Source organism: Dermacentor albipictus, chromosome 4 (assembly GCF_038994185.2).
Source record: "Dermacentor albipictus isolate Rhodes 1998 colony chromosome 4, USDA_Dalb.pri_finalv2, whole genome shotgun sequence".
NCBI lineage: Eukaryota > Metazoa > Arthropoda > Arachnida > Ixodida > Ixodidae > Dermacentor > Dermacentor albipictus.
The window spans coordinates 18,439,196-18,450,478 of NC_091824.1; the positions used below are offsets into that span (position 1 = coordinate 18,439,196).

An 11,283-nucleotide genomic window follows, 5' to 3' on the forward strand; every position below is an offset into this window, starting at 1 on the left:
ACGATTTTGAGGTATCGCCTCCTTCGAGTATCAGCAATAACTTTTGCAATTTGCACCTGCTTAGGTAAGACTCCACTACTGAAAGAACGGGTAAATATATATGTTAAGATAGGCGTAATAAATCAGTTGCACATTTTAGAGGTTTTATTTGAAAAGCGTTAATATCTTAAGCGCTGCTGCATTTAGGATTTCTAAGTACAGAAATTATTTTGTTTTCGGTTGTAGCGGACATAACGATCGACGTAGAGACTCCTGATGCTTGATGAATTGATATGTTGGTCGAGCGAATAGAACAGCGGCGTGTATTTGTGATATTGACAAAATCGTTGAAAGCATTCGATAGATCCTGCCCTGTCAGCGTCGCAACATCGCTCATGATTCATTTTGGACCACTCTTGTAGTGACGGCCAAGTAGCTCGCCTAGTTGATGCCATCGATGCTGAGGGTGCGTGCTAGAGAGAGAGAGAGAGAGAAAAACATTTGTTGAAGCATAAAATGGAATTCTCGCGGATCGAGGTCTTCTCTTCGTCACGCTGTCTTCTCGTCGAAGGGAAGCCTCTTCAGCACGGGTGGTCCCTCAGTCCAGGGCTCCACTGAGTTTGCCCGCGTCCCTAGCGTGCTCCACCATCCTTCCTTGGACGGCGAGCTCGCAGCTGACGAGCCGGCTCTCCCAATGCTCCGCACTCGGGGGTTTATGATCGCGGGATGCGTCGTTTCGTTCACACTCTCAAGTTATGTGATAGAGTGTGGGTGTAGCCCCGCACCAGGGGCAGGTGTCCCTATACTGCGTTGGGAACATCTTGTTGAATATGAAAAGGTTGGGGAAGGTGTTTGTCTGGAGCCTACGCCAGCCCGTTGCTTCCTCCTTCGTCAGCGCTTTATGGGGCGGTGGGTACTTGAATCTAGTCCCCCTGTAGTGTTGCAGTAATTCCGAATAACTCTCACTGAGGATCCCGGCGTAACTAGCGCGGTACTCCTGCTGCTGCCCAGCTCGGAATCTATTAGCTCGAGCTCGACCGTCCGCCGCCTCGTTACCCCTTATGCCCTCGTGGCCAGGTATCCAGATCAGATTGTGTTTGATTTCCGCCTCCTCAGAGGGGTTACTCCCTCTGAGGATCCCAAGGGCAGTTTTGCATATTCTGCCCCTCATGTAGTTGTGACAGGTCTCTTTCGAGTCTGTGAGAATATTTAGCGATTTATTCCCCCTATAGCCTTGCATCGCCGCCAGCGCCACGGCGATTTCCTCGGCTTTAGCTACGCTCCATATCTCGGCCGAGACGCACGAGACAAGCTTTTCCTCCTTGTTCATTACTACCGCGATGGCCTTTGCCTCGCTTCCTATTACACTTATGCTCGCGTCCGTGAAGAGAGTGTTCTCTTCTCTAGCCACTGTCTTTTCTATGTATTCGGCCCTAGCTTTCCTTCTGCCTTCGTGGAGCCTGGGATCCATGTTCTTCGGTATAGGCTTTACGTTAAAAGTTTTCCTAATTCCCGCCGGTACGTCCTCGTACCAGTCGACGTCTCCTATTTCGAAGCCCAGCCTACCGATCAGGTTTCGCCCCGTGTAGGTCCCCGTTAGTCTTTTCATTTGCGCCTTCCGCTGTGCTTCCGCCATTTCGGCGAAGGTTTTGCTCACCCCTAGTTGCATCAGCTTTTCGTTGGAGGTGTTTCTCGGCAGGTGCAGCGCCGTCTTGTAGGCTTTCCTCAGGACGACTTCAATCTCTTCGTTGGTCGTTTTAGTCCTCACTTGGTAGGGTAGCGAGTACATGACTCTGCTGACGATCAGGCTGTTGACGAGCTTGAGAGTGTCGTCTTCTCTCATGCCGTGCCTCTTCTGGGAGACCCTGTTTGTCATTCTACTCACGTTCTCGGTCGACTTCTTGAGGAGGCCGATGGTGCGGTTGCACTTTCTGCTGCCTTGCAGCCACATGCCGAGGACGCGTATCATGTTGCGTTCGGGTATGAGCTGTCCTTCGAGGCTGACCTCTAGTTTCGCCTTGGTGGGATGTCTGCCGACTCTTAGCAGTTCGGACTTTTCGGTGGAGCACCTGAGGTCCCTCTCCTTCACGTAGTCTTCGACGCACTTGGCCGCATCTTGCAGCGCCGCTCGCTTTTCTTCCAAGGTTCCGCAGGTGGTCCAGACCGTGATGTCGTCCGCATACATGCTAGAATGCATGCTAGAATTATCTGAAAAGGAATGGCTGAAATATTCGTACTTCGCTTGGCATAGTTTTTTCTTCAAGTGGTTCCCATATTTTTGTTTACATTGAGACAATTTCACGATATCTTTGGATTTAAAGAATTGCGGGTATAGTTTCGTTCTTTATTATTTTTTTAATAAGGCCTTCGTGATCCATGGTTTTCTCGATTTTCGTCTGCGACATCATTTGAAAGGAAAGCAACTTTGATACATGCCTTTTAACTCAGTCAGTGCACCGTATGCAACATCTGCTTCAAATAGTGACAACATATGGGAGATGTCGGCTGTACATATTTCATTACAAAAGGTGTCGAGCAGTGGCGTAGCCAGAAATTTCCTTCGGGGGAGGGGGGCTCACATTGTGGCTCGGTCTTCTCCTTAAGAGGAAGCTTTAGCTCGGGTGCTCGTATCTAAATACATATAGAAGACGAATTCGTTTTTCTCGGCAACCAATGCACTAAATTTGACGAGGTTTGTTGCATTTAAATGAAGATCTTGAATTCTAGTGACTGTTGGTTTCAAACTTTTCATTTAGGTTGTCAATTATTTATTAAAAATTAACCAAAATCGCAAATTTTCAGAAAGCTAAACTATCAAGTTTAAGACTATGCAACTCAGCAATGAAAAATGATATGACAATTCTGTGAATTGAACCTAATAGTACATCTACAACGGACAAATTTATATGTTTCACGTGAATCTCAAGAAATTTAGCATTATGGAAATACGGCTTTTGCAGAACCGTTGTACACAACGTAACCAATTCACGTAAGATACGAATTGACAAACAAAATTTGTCCCCTTTGACTATTATATTAGATGCCGTTTACTGAACAGCGACACCTGTGCTTGATGCAGAGCTATCAGTTTGTAAACGTCGTGCTTCTATATTGTTCTTGTTTTTTTAACTTTCGAGTTTTTCAAAACATTTAAACAATGTTCAGCCACTAAATCGAAATTCCGCTTCCAACAGACACTAGAATTTAACTTTCTCTCTCAAATGCAACAAATTTCATTAAAAGCAATCCGGGGGCTATTACAGAAAAGCGTTTCTGCGTTTTACATGTATTTGAATAGGCCGCGTTGGAGTTGGGCGCGAGCTAAAGCTTCCTCTCAAACAATTTGTCTGGAGATCCTATACATGAATAATAACTGCATTGTCATTGCTAAAGATGCTGCAAATGAACTCTTGAACGCTACGTACTGTCGAAACAAGTAAAATATGTATTTTTTCATAAAGAACTATACTCGTATGTGCCAAAAACTGTGCCCAAAATAACCGATATCAATGCTTCCATGTTTTTTCTCTATTTTATAAGTAAATAAAATATCACACGAACTTTAGAACTATATCAGTTCGAAACCAGCAAGACAGTGCATGCCGCTGATATGAAAAATGTAAAGGCCATGAAATTAACAAGCTAAGGACAAATATTGTAATGAAACTTTCTCATTCAAGGACCTTGTTTAGATTCTTGTACTTATGCAACGGCCAGTGAAAAATCTCAATGACGCTGTCATTTGTTCCAATGTATTACGCAGGAGCAGCTGTCACCGGTCATGTATCGTGAGTAATTGCACCGAAATTATAGCCGTAACAGAGAGCACGTATAAAGAGCAGGTGTTTTGCAATATAAACGAGGGCGAGTCAAATGAAAGTCAGCCAATGCGAATGTATGACAAACTGGGTACCTTATTTAAAAGTAGTCTACATGACCATTTAGACATTTGTCCCGTTGTCTAACGAGTTGCGTGATTCCTGTCTCATTAATTCCTTGGGTTGCTGCTTAAAAAAGTCTGCAACTGAATCTTTCACGTCATCGTCCAACACGAATCTTGTTCGCTTGAGCTGTTTATTCAAGTGCTCCAAAAAGTGGAAGTCGCAAGGCAGCAGGTCTGGGCTGTATGGCGGATGTTGCAGCGTTTCCGACTTGAACATTGCCAGTTTTGTATTAACGACATCAGCGACGTGGGGACGGCATTGTCGTGGGACAAGATGACCCCAATCATCAATTTTCTGCGTGGTTTGTTCTTGATTGTGACAAGCAGCCGATCTGGCGTTTTACAATAACGAAACAAATTGATAGTCTCTCAAGATTTAGCAAATTCTATCAGTAATGGCCGCTGACGATAAAAAGAAAAAGTCAACAACATCTTTCCGGCGGAAATGACGGCCTTTCCTTTCTTGGGGGTGGTGAATTCGAATGTTTCCACTGTAAGCTTTGCTATGGTGTTTCAGGCTCGTAGAAGTGGCACCATGGTTCGTCCCCGATCACAATTGGAGGCTAGAAGTCGTCACCCTTATTGTGATACCGGATCACATGAGTCAAGGCCACGCTGAACTTCTCCGTCTTCTGGTGGTAGTTCAAAATCTTGGGCAACCATTGCGCACACAAGAGCGGATAACCGAGATGTACATGTATTATTGCGTGAACCGAACCGTGACTGATGTTCACACGCTCCGCCAGTTCATCGATGCTAATCCTCCGTTCTTGTCTCATCAGCTCATAAACCTTTGCAATTTTGTTAGGGGTGATTGCACAATGGCTTTGGCCCGGCCTTGGATCGTCTTTTCAGCTTTCTCATCGTTCTTTTAACTGTTTGCTCGAACGCTTCACATTGGCCAATGAAATGCAATGTTCTACGTGCACGGCAGCCATACGGCGACTAATTTATCTTGGTGAAATACCTTCAGCTCTCAAAAACCTCAGGGCACCACGCTACTCAACTTCTAGAGCATCCTTTATGTCGCGCAACCAAGTTCAACCCAGTGCATGAGAGCATTAAACAACCTTGAAACTCACACCTGTGTGTCACTTTTGTAATAGAGAGATGCGTCTGTACGTTTGAAATGCGAAGATACAATGGAATATACAAATGCGCAGATACACCTAGATAAAAGGCAGAAAAGTGTCACTGGAAACAAAGTTCACTGCGCTAATACACAAAACCCCGCAACAAGATACTTATATATACGTATAAGTCTATACGTATATACGTATAAGTATAAGTATAAACAAGGCAAGTAAACATGTTGCGCAATCAGAGATTCACAGAATCCTTGATCCCACAACCATTCCATCCACTCCCCCCGATGTATCGCACGCGACGGAAGACGGTGCGCTTGCTCCGCTTTTCTCTTTCGCGTACACAAGACAGAGCCACCATCATCGTCTCACCCATTCCATCCCCAATCCCCCTCCCTACGCTTTCACTCGCACGTACAGCATGCGGCGCGCGGTCATGATGCTATCGCCCTTCGACTTTATACGAAACATGAGGGCGACGGCGATAGCAGGAATGCGCCTAGCGTGTCCATATAATTGCTATTGCAATACTATATAATAAGACTGTCCGGCAACTGAAGCATCCCGTGGCCTATTACTGTCCGCAAAAGAAGTAACAAAATCGAACTTTCACCATGCGACAATTCGCTGCGCCACAGCAATGTTTTTTTTTTTCTTTCCTTAACGGGGCCGGGGCACCGAAATGAAAAAGCGCAAAGTATGTTGGCTACAATCGAATGCCTACTTTCGGCACCTAATGTAGCTACCGAAAGAATATCAAAGAGAACGTGAGACGCTTGGTCCACCGAGAACCATACGCTTACTGCTCGGTATCCTACACTGGCGAGACAAGACTTTCCGGAAAGGTTGCGCTCAAGCGAACGCGGTGCAATTCGTGGAGTCCCCACAGTGATGGCGGCGAGCGACGACAGTTTCTTTTTCTCGTCCGCTAGCCAGAAAGCGTCCAAAACACTGCCAGGTGAAAATCCACTCGGCCAGAGAAAAGCGAATCCGCACCGAAGTGCGCCCTGCGGTGGGCGGAGCAACACGAGAAGAACGCATGCGCTCTGGCGGCCTCTGGCAGCCCGCGGGTAGGGTAGCGAGTACAAAAAAATTGAAGAGGCTCAATGTGTCCTCGCGAATAAAAGTCGAAGTAGAAAAAATAAATAAGAACGTAGTTACCTTGGATGACTTTAGTGTCTTGACATGGATGCTTTGGCGTAGGTGAAAAAAAAATGTTCATATTTTTTTTGTGTCATGATGGTACAAATGAACCACCAGAACGCTTCATCTGATCGGACCTCGCTGCTGGCTTTGTCAACTTGTCAGATAGTGTGTTGATTTGGCTTGTCTCGTTGTTTGGTCCGATGTTAAACTTTAGAAAAGTCAATGCACCTTTGGCGTCCAATATTTCTATTAACATCAAACGCACAAAGTTCCGCAATTGAAAATTTAAAGCACAACTTTGGAAATGTCAATGTACCTTTCACATCAAAAGTTTATGAAAACCTTATACCCATAAATTTCAGAATTGACGTCCATGCGCGGCGTAGATTCCGCGGCCTCCGCAAGATGCCGTGGCGAGCCCGTTCACCATCAGAAGTCCCTTGAAACTTTGTGCTTGGATGGGGCTGCTTGCGTTATGGGACTCCCGGTGCACAGGCGCTGCCGCGAAATCCAGCCCGCGTTGGCAAGGTTCGCGCTGAAATGTCTTTTCGAGCGTGGAAAAGACATTCTAGAGAAAATTCAGATTGATATTTGTCACCGGGGATTGTTTGGGTTGGCAGTGCATGGACAGCACGAAAAAATTTCAGGGGGGGGGGGAGGCTGAAGCCCCATAAGCCCCCCCCCCCTGGCTACGCCCCTGGTGTCGAGGGCTTTTGAACCAATGGAGCGATAATAAGACAGCGGTGACTTAGACGCATGATTAGGGATGCTATAAGAAATAAAGGCAAATACTTGAAAATGATCACTGATGTCAGCTATATAAGTTCCGGATGTTATAGTACATTTACCGTTGTTAGTCATAATTATATGTAAAGTCATAACTAAACAGTAATTACATTCAAAAGAGAGTAACAATCAAATAAAGCAGCCAATTCTGTTTGCCCTGATGACGCGGTTCGAATATCAATATTTATATCATCGAAAAGGTATAGCATATCATAATTTATCGACGCATAATCAAAAAGGGGTTCTAACGATGATAACGATGAGTGGTAGCCAACACAGAAGATATTTTTGTCACTCTGAACGGCTAACATTTCAGAGTCCGGAGTGCAAAACATCAATTTCTTAATTATTTTTGCAGGAACCGAATATACAATTTGCAGGGATGCACCGCCACCTCTTCGAGTTTGCCTTTTATTAGCAAAGTGAGTATAATTATCGAGTAAAAATATGTCGAATCATCGTGGTACCAGGTTTCAGCAAACACTATTGCATGGAACGAAAAATTTAGGGAAGTGACCAAGCTATGCATTTTATCATTCTTGTTGCACACAGGATGACAGTTCATATGAAAAACAGCAATTTTTTTACAATGAACACTACCTAGACCTGCGATAGAAGAAAGTTCGAGGCAGCTGTTTGGAGTATCTATGTGTAGAAAGCTCATTTTATTGAAGTCGTTTGAGCTAGTTATCCTTAGTCTGGCACTGTGTTCAGATTTGCGGTATAAGTGTGCCCATTACTCACCCAAACAACTTTCCCGTTAGTTTCACGTTTTTGCAAGGAGGTGCTTCCATTCTGGGAACAGGTGCTCGTTGATGTAACTGGGCACGTACTCAGAAAACCCAAGTTCGCTAGCCGTTAGTCCCTTCCCTCTTCTTTTCTCCAGCAGCATTCCGCTTCCTTCGGAGTGCAAACTCGACAATAACTTTCTTTCTAGTCTGGCTTCCTGGTACTGAAACGTGGTGGCACACGTCAATATCAGACAGTGATGTGGGTTTCCCAATACAGAGACCAAGCTTCATTATGATTTCCATCAGTTTTTTCGTTCACTTTCACTGGTATTCATTTTATTTATATATTGGCATTCTGCGATTACTGTTCGCAGTCCACTGTTTGTGACTCGTTCGAATTCACTTAACTTTCTATCTGATTACAGCGTGACTTTAGGTGCACATTTTCAGTGTGCAAGCGTTTATTTTCTTCTAGAACTTCTTTCATATTCGCTACCATTTCATCAAATTTGTCATCAGTATACTTGAGATTATATTTTATTTCTCTGAGCTAATTTCGAAAGTCTTGTTCCAGAGATTCTTTCAGTTCTCCTGGTTGGTCCTGATAACATATTATGACATATATTATTGCTGTCACTGCTACCACAGTGGGTTTGAGATATCATTTCTGCTATTCTTACAATTGTCGAAGGACGTACTAAAGCAAATTCAGGATATAAAGGACGAGCTAAACATTGAATTGAGGTGCCTCCGGGAAACACTGGAAAGAAATACCCGCCTGGCAGAAAGGAAGCTTCGGACAGATATAGAAGAGCTGTTTAAATAATGGAAGATGCGGCAAGCTTTTAACGTGGGCTTTGTGGTTGTTGAATCTGATACGAAAAGATGTTTTGGTCTGACCGATATACTGCATATGACACACTGAACATTCAAGTTTCTAGATGATGTTAGTACTGCCGCAAGGGAAGTCACCATTGATTTTAACAGAAAAATGGGATGCTATGCTTCTAGCAGTCTTCGATCTGGTCATATGTGTACAAACTTTATAACGGGGCTTATTGCAGGGATGACAACCAGCAGGAGCAATCGCTTTAGTCTTAGAAGAGGTTACTAGATCACGCAGATTCCTGGAGCGACGATAGACCACTTTTGGCGATTCTGTGAAAATGTTTTTGAGATAGTCGCTCTGTGTCAGTAAGTTATAATGGTTCCTGAGAGTGTGCCACCTGTTAGGAATAGATGCAGAGTGTGTTAGGATAATGTTAGTTCGTGAAATTGGCACTGATCGCTTGTCCGTGCAGATCAGTTCTTCCCGGTCGAGAGAGTCGGCCCGTCTAAGGGCATCCTCAATTATTATTGAAGGGTATTTCTGTGCGATTAGTGCGTTACGAAGCTGGTCACAGTTGCGAGTGACTTCACTGTCGTCAGAACAAATTCTTTTGAACCGAATAGCTTGGCTGTAGGGAATGCTCGTTTTGCAATGTTTGACATGGCTGCTTTTGAAATGCAGATATCGCTGGTGGGTCAGTGGGCCTTCTGTAAAGATTTGTCGTTAAGTTACCATTGAACAGAGATACAGAGACGTCAAGGAAGTATATGCTGAGTGATGAATAGGAATAGGAAAAGGAAATTGACGGTGCGGCATTGTTAAAGTCAGTAATGAAGGAAAGTAATGCAGCTTCACCATGGTGCCAAATTAAGAAAATGTCATCAATGAAGCGTTTGTAATAGAATGGTTTGAGGTCACAAGTAGCGAGGAAATGCTTTTCTAGAATGCCCATAAAGATGTTAGCATAATTGGGACCTATATTTGAGCACATGGAGGTACCCTAGTTTGAACATAATGTTCGTCGTTGAATTCAAAGTTGTTAAGTTCAAGGATTAGTGTTATAATTATGCCAAGGGTAGAATCGTCGATGGTTTTACCATCCACAGAGTCGATATATGCTGGAGTACAGATTGAGTCCCATCTGTATGGGGAATGTTCGAGTACAGCGATGCCACGTCTAGTTTAACTAGAAGAGCATCACTTGGAACACGCAAGCCAGCGATATCAGACAGGAACGGGTTAGTACCTTTGATATAAGAAGAAAATTTATGAGAAACTGAACTGATAAGGTTAGCTACATAGCGGAACAAATTTTCTATGACCGCACCTATTCCTGAAACGATTGGTCACCCTGGGTTGTTTTATATATGGATTTTAGGAAGGAGATAAAATCTACCAGCTACCCGGCTAAGGGGACTAATGATTTAACTACAGATTTTTCAATCTTGTTTTCTTTCGCGAGATTGTCTAAAGTTTCCTTTACCCTGGTTTTGAATTGTTTGGTTGGGTCGTAACTCAGGTGCCTGTAGAATGACTGATCATTAAGTTGTCTATGAGCCTCACTTAGGTAACTGGCTTTGTCCATAATGACGACTGCATCACCTTTATCAGCAGGTATAGTGATGATGTCGTCACGGTTAGCCAATGTTTCAATTCCATCCGTTTCTTTAGGGCTAAGGTTCCGACAGAATGGTAATTGCATTTTTTATGCTTCAAGTGCATCTCGCTGCACAGCTTTGATGAATAGCTCGAAGCATTTATCTCTTTGAGGAGTGCAGTGCTTAGTCGAAAATAAAGATGTCTTGTTAGAGGTGCACCGATCGTGGAAGTACTCACGTAACCTAATGTTTTTTTTCAAAATTGTGCAAGTCATTGATTAGCTGAAATTCATTGTATCCGCCAGTTGCGGGATAAAAGTTCAAACCCCGTGATAGGACATTAAATTCTTCTCGATAACGTGCTACAAGTAATATTCACTGTATTTTCCGCTTCTGCGGAGCGCGAATGTGTCGAAATCGTTGCATCTGCAGTGGTGCTCACACTAGTGCAGACCTTGTCACGTATCAACTTCGTATATTTCTTCTGGTTTAGTTCGCGCGTTTTACCTTGCCCGTAATTATCCAGCAATGCCCTCTCTTTGGTAGTGAAGTTATGAGCCGCAAAATTGCCTCTCTTCGTTTGTTAACTGCTGCGATGATGACTTATAATGGTTAATAACAATACGTGTTAGGTCCAGTGAAGCTTGTTCGAGGGTGTTGTCCCACCTCGACAAGTTGCTATGGGACATTTCAGACGTGGCAGGTCTTAAAATGAGGCATTCGAGGGTGTTGTCCCACCTCGACAAGTTGCTATGGGACATTGGAGACGTGGCAGGTCTTAAAATGAGGCGTTAACCTTTAGGCACAGTAGGTGCAGCAATGTATATATTTAAAGTGGAAGCATGAAGGTTACACTAATGGGTTTTTGAGTTACCTTTTTAATCTTTAAAAAATGCACAGAGGCGTCCCCAAAGGGCGTCTTACCACGGCAAGACGTTGTTAGTCAATTGGTTCCATTGGCTGTATCAGACCGCGTGCTTCTGAGCCCGTACCTTAGCTGAGGTGACCTGGCACAGCGATCGGTGAAGTTGCCGATGGGCTGGCTGTTGCCTTGCGAGTCACTGGATTGTCCACAGCATCACTTCAAGTCGTTCGGTTGTCTGTTGTCGTCCTAGTCGATTTGCTGCTTTTCGTTCGATCTGTTGGTGCGTTTGGTGTAGGTTCACTGTTTCTCGGTGCCTTGCTA

The 11,283-nt window shown here is 44.2% G+C and overlaps 1 protein-coding gene across 1 annotated transcript; it reads right to left on the bottom strand.

Annotated features, from left to right (window-relative positions):
* Positions 1-420: 420 nt before the first annotated feature.
* LOC135916908 (uncharacterized) lies at positions 421-2,164 on the bottom strand. The gene is made up of 2 exons (XM_065450359.1): positions 946-2,164; positions 421-452 (listed from the first exon to the last, which is right to left on the bottom strand). The coding sequence occupies exons 1-2, from the start codon at positions 2,162-2,164 to the stop codon at positions 421-423; spliced, it is 1,251 nt and encodes a 416-aa protein (XP_065306431.1).
* Positions 2,165-11,283: the final 9,119 nt, after the last annotated feature.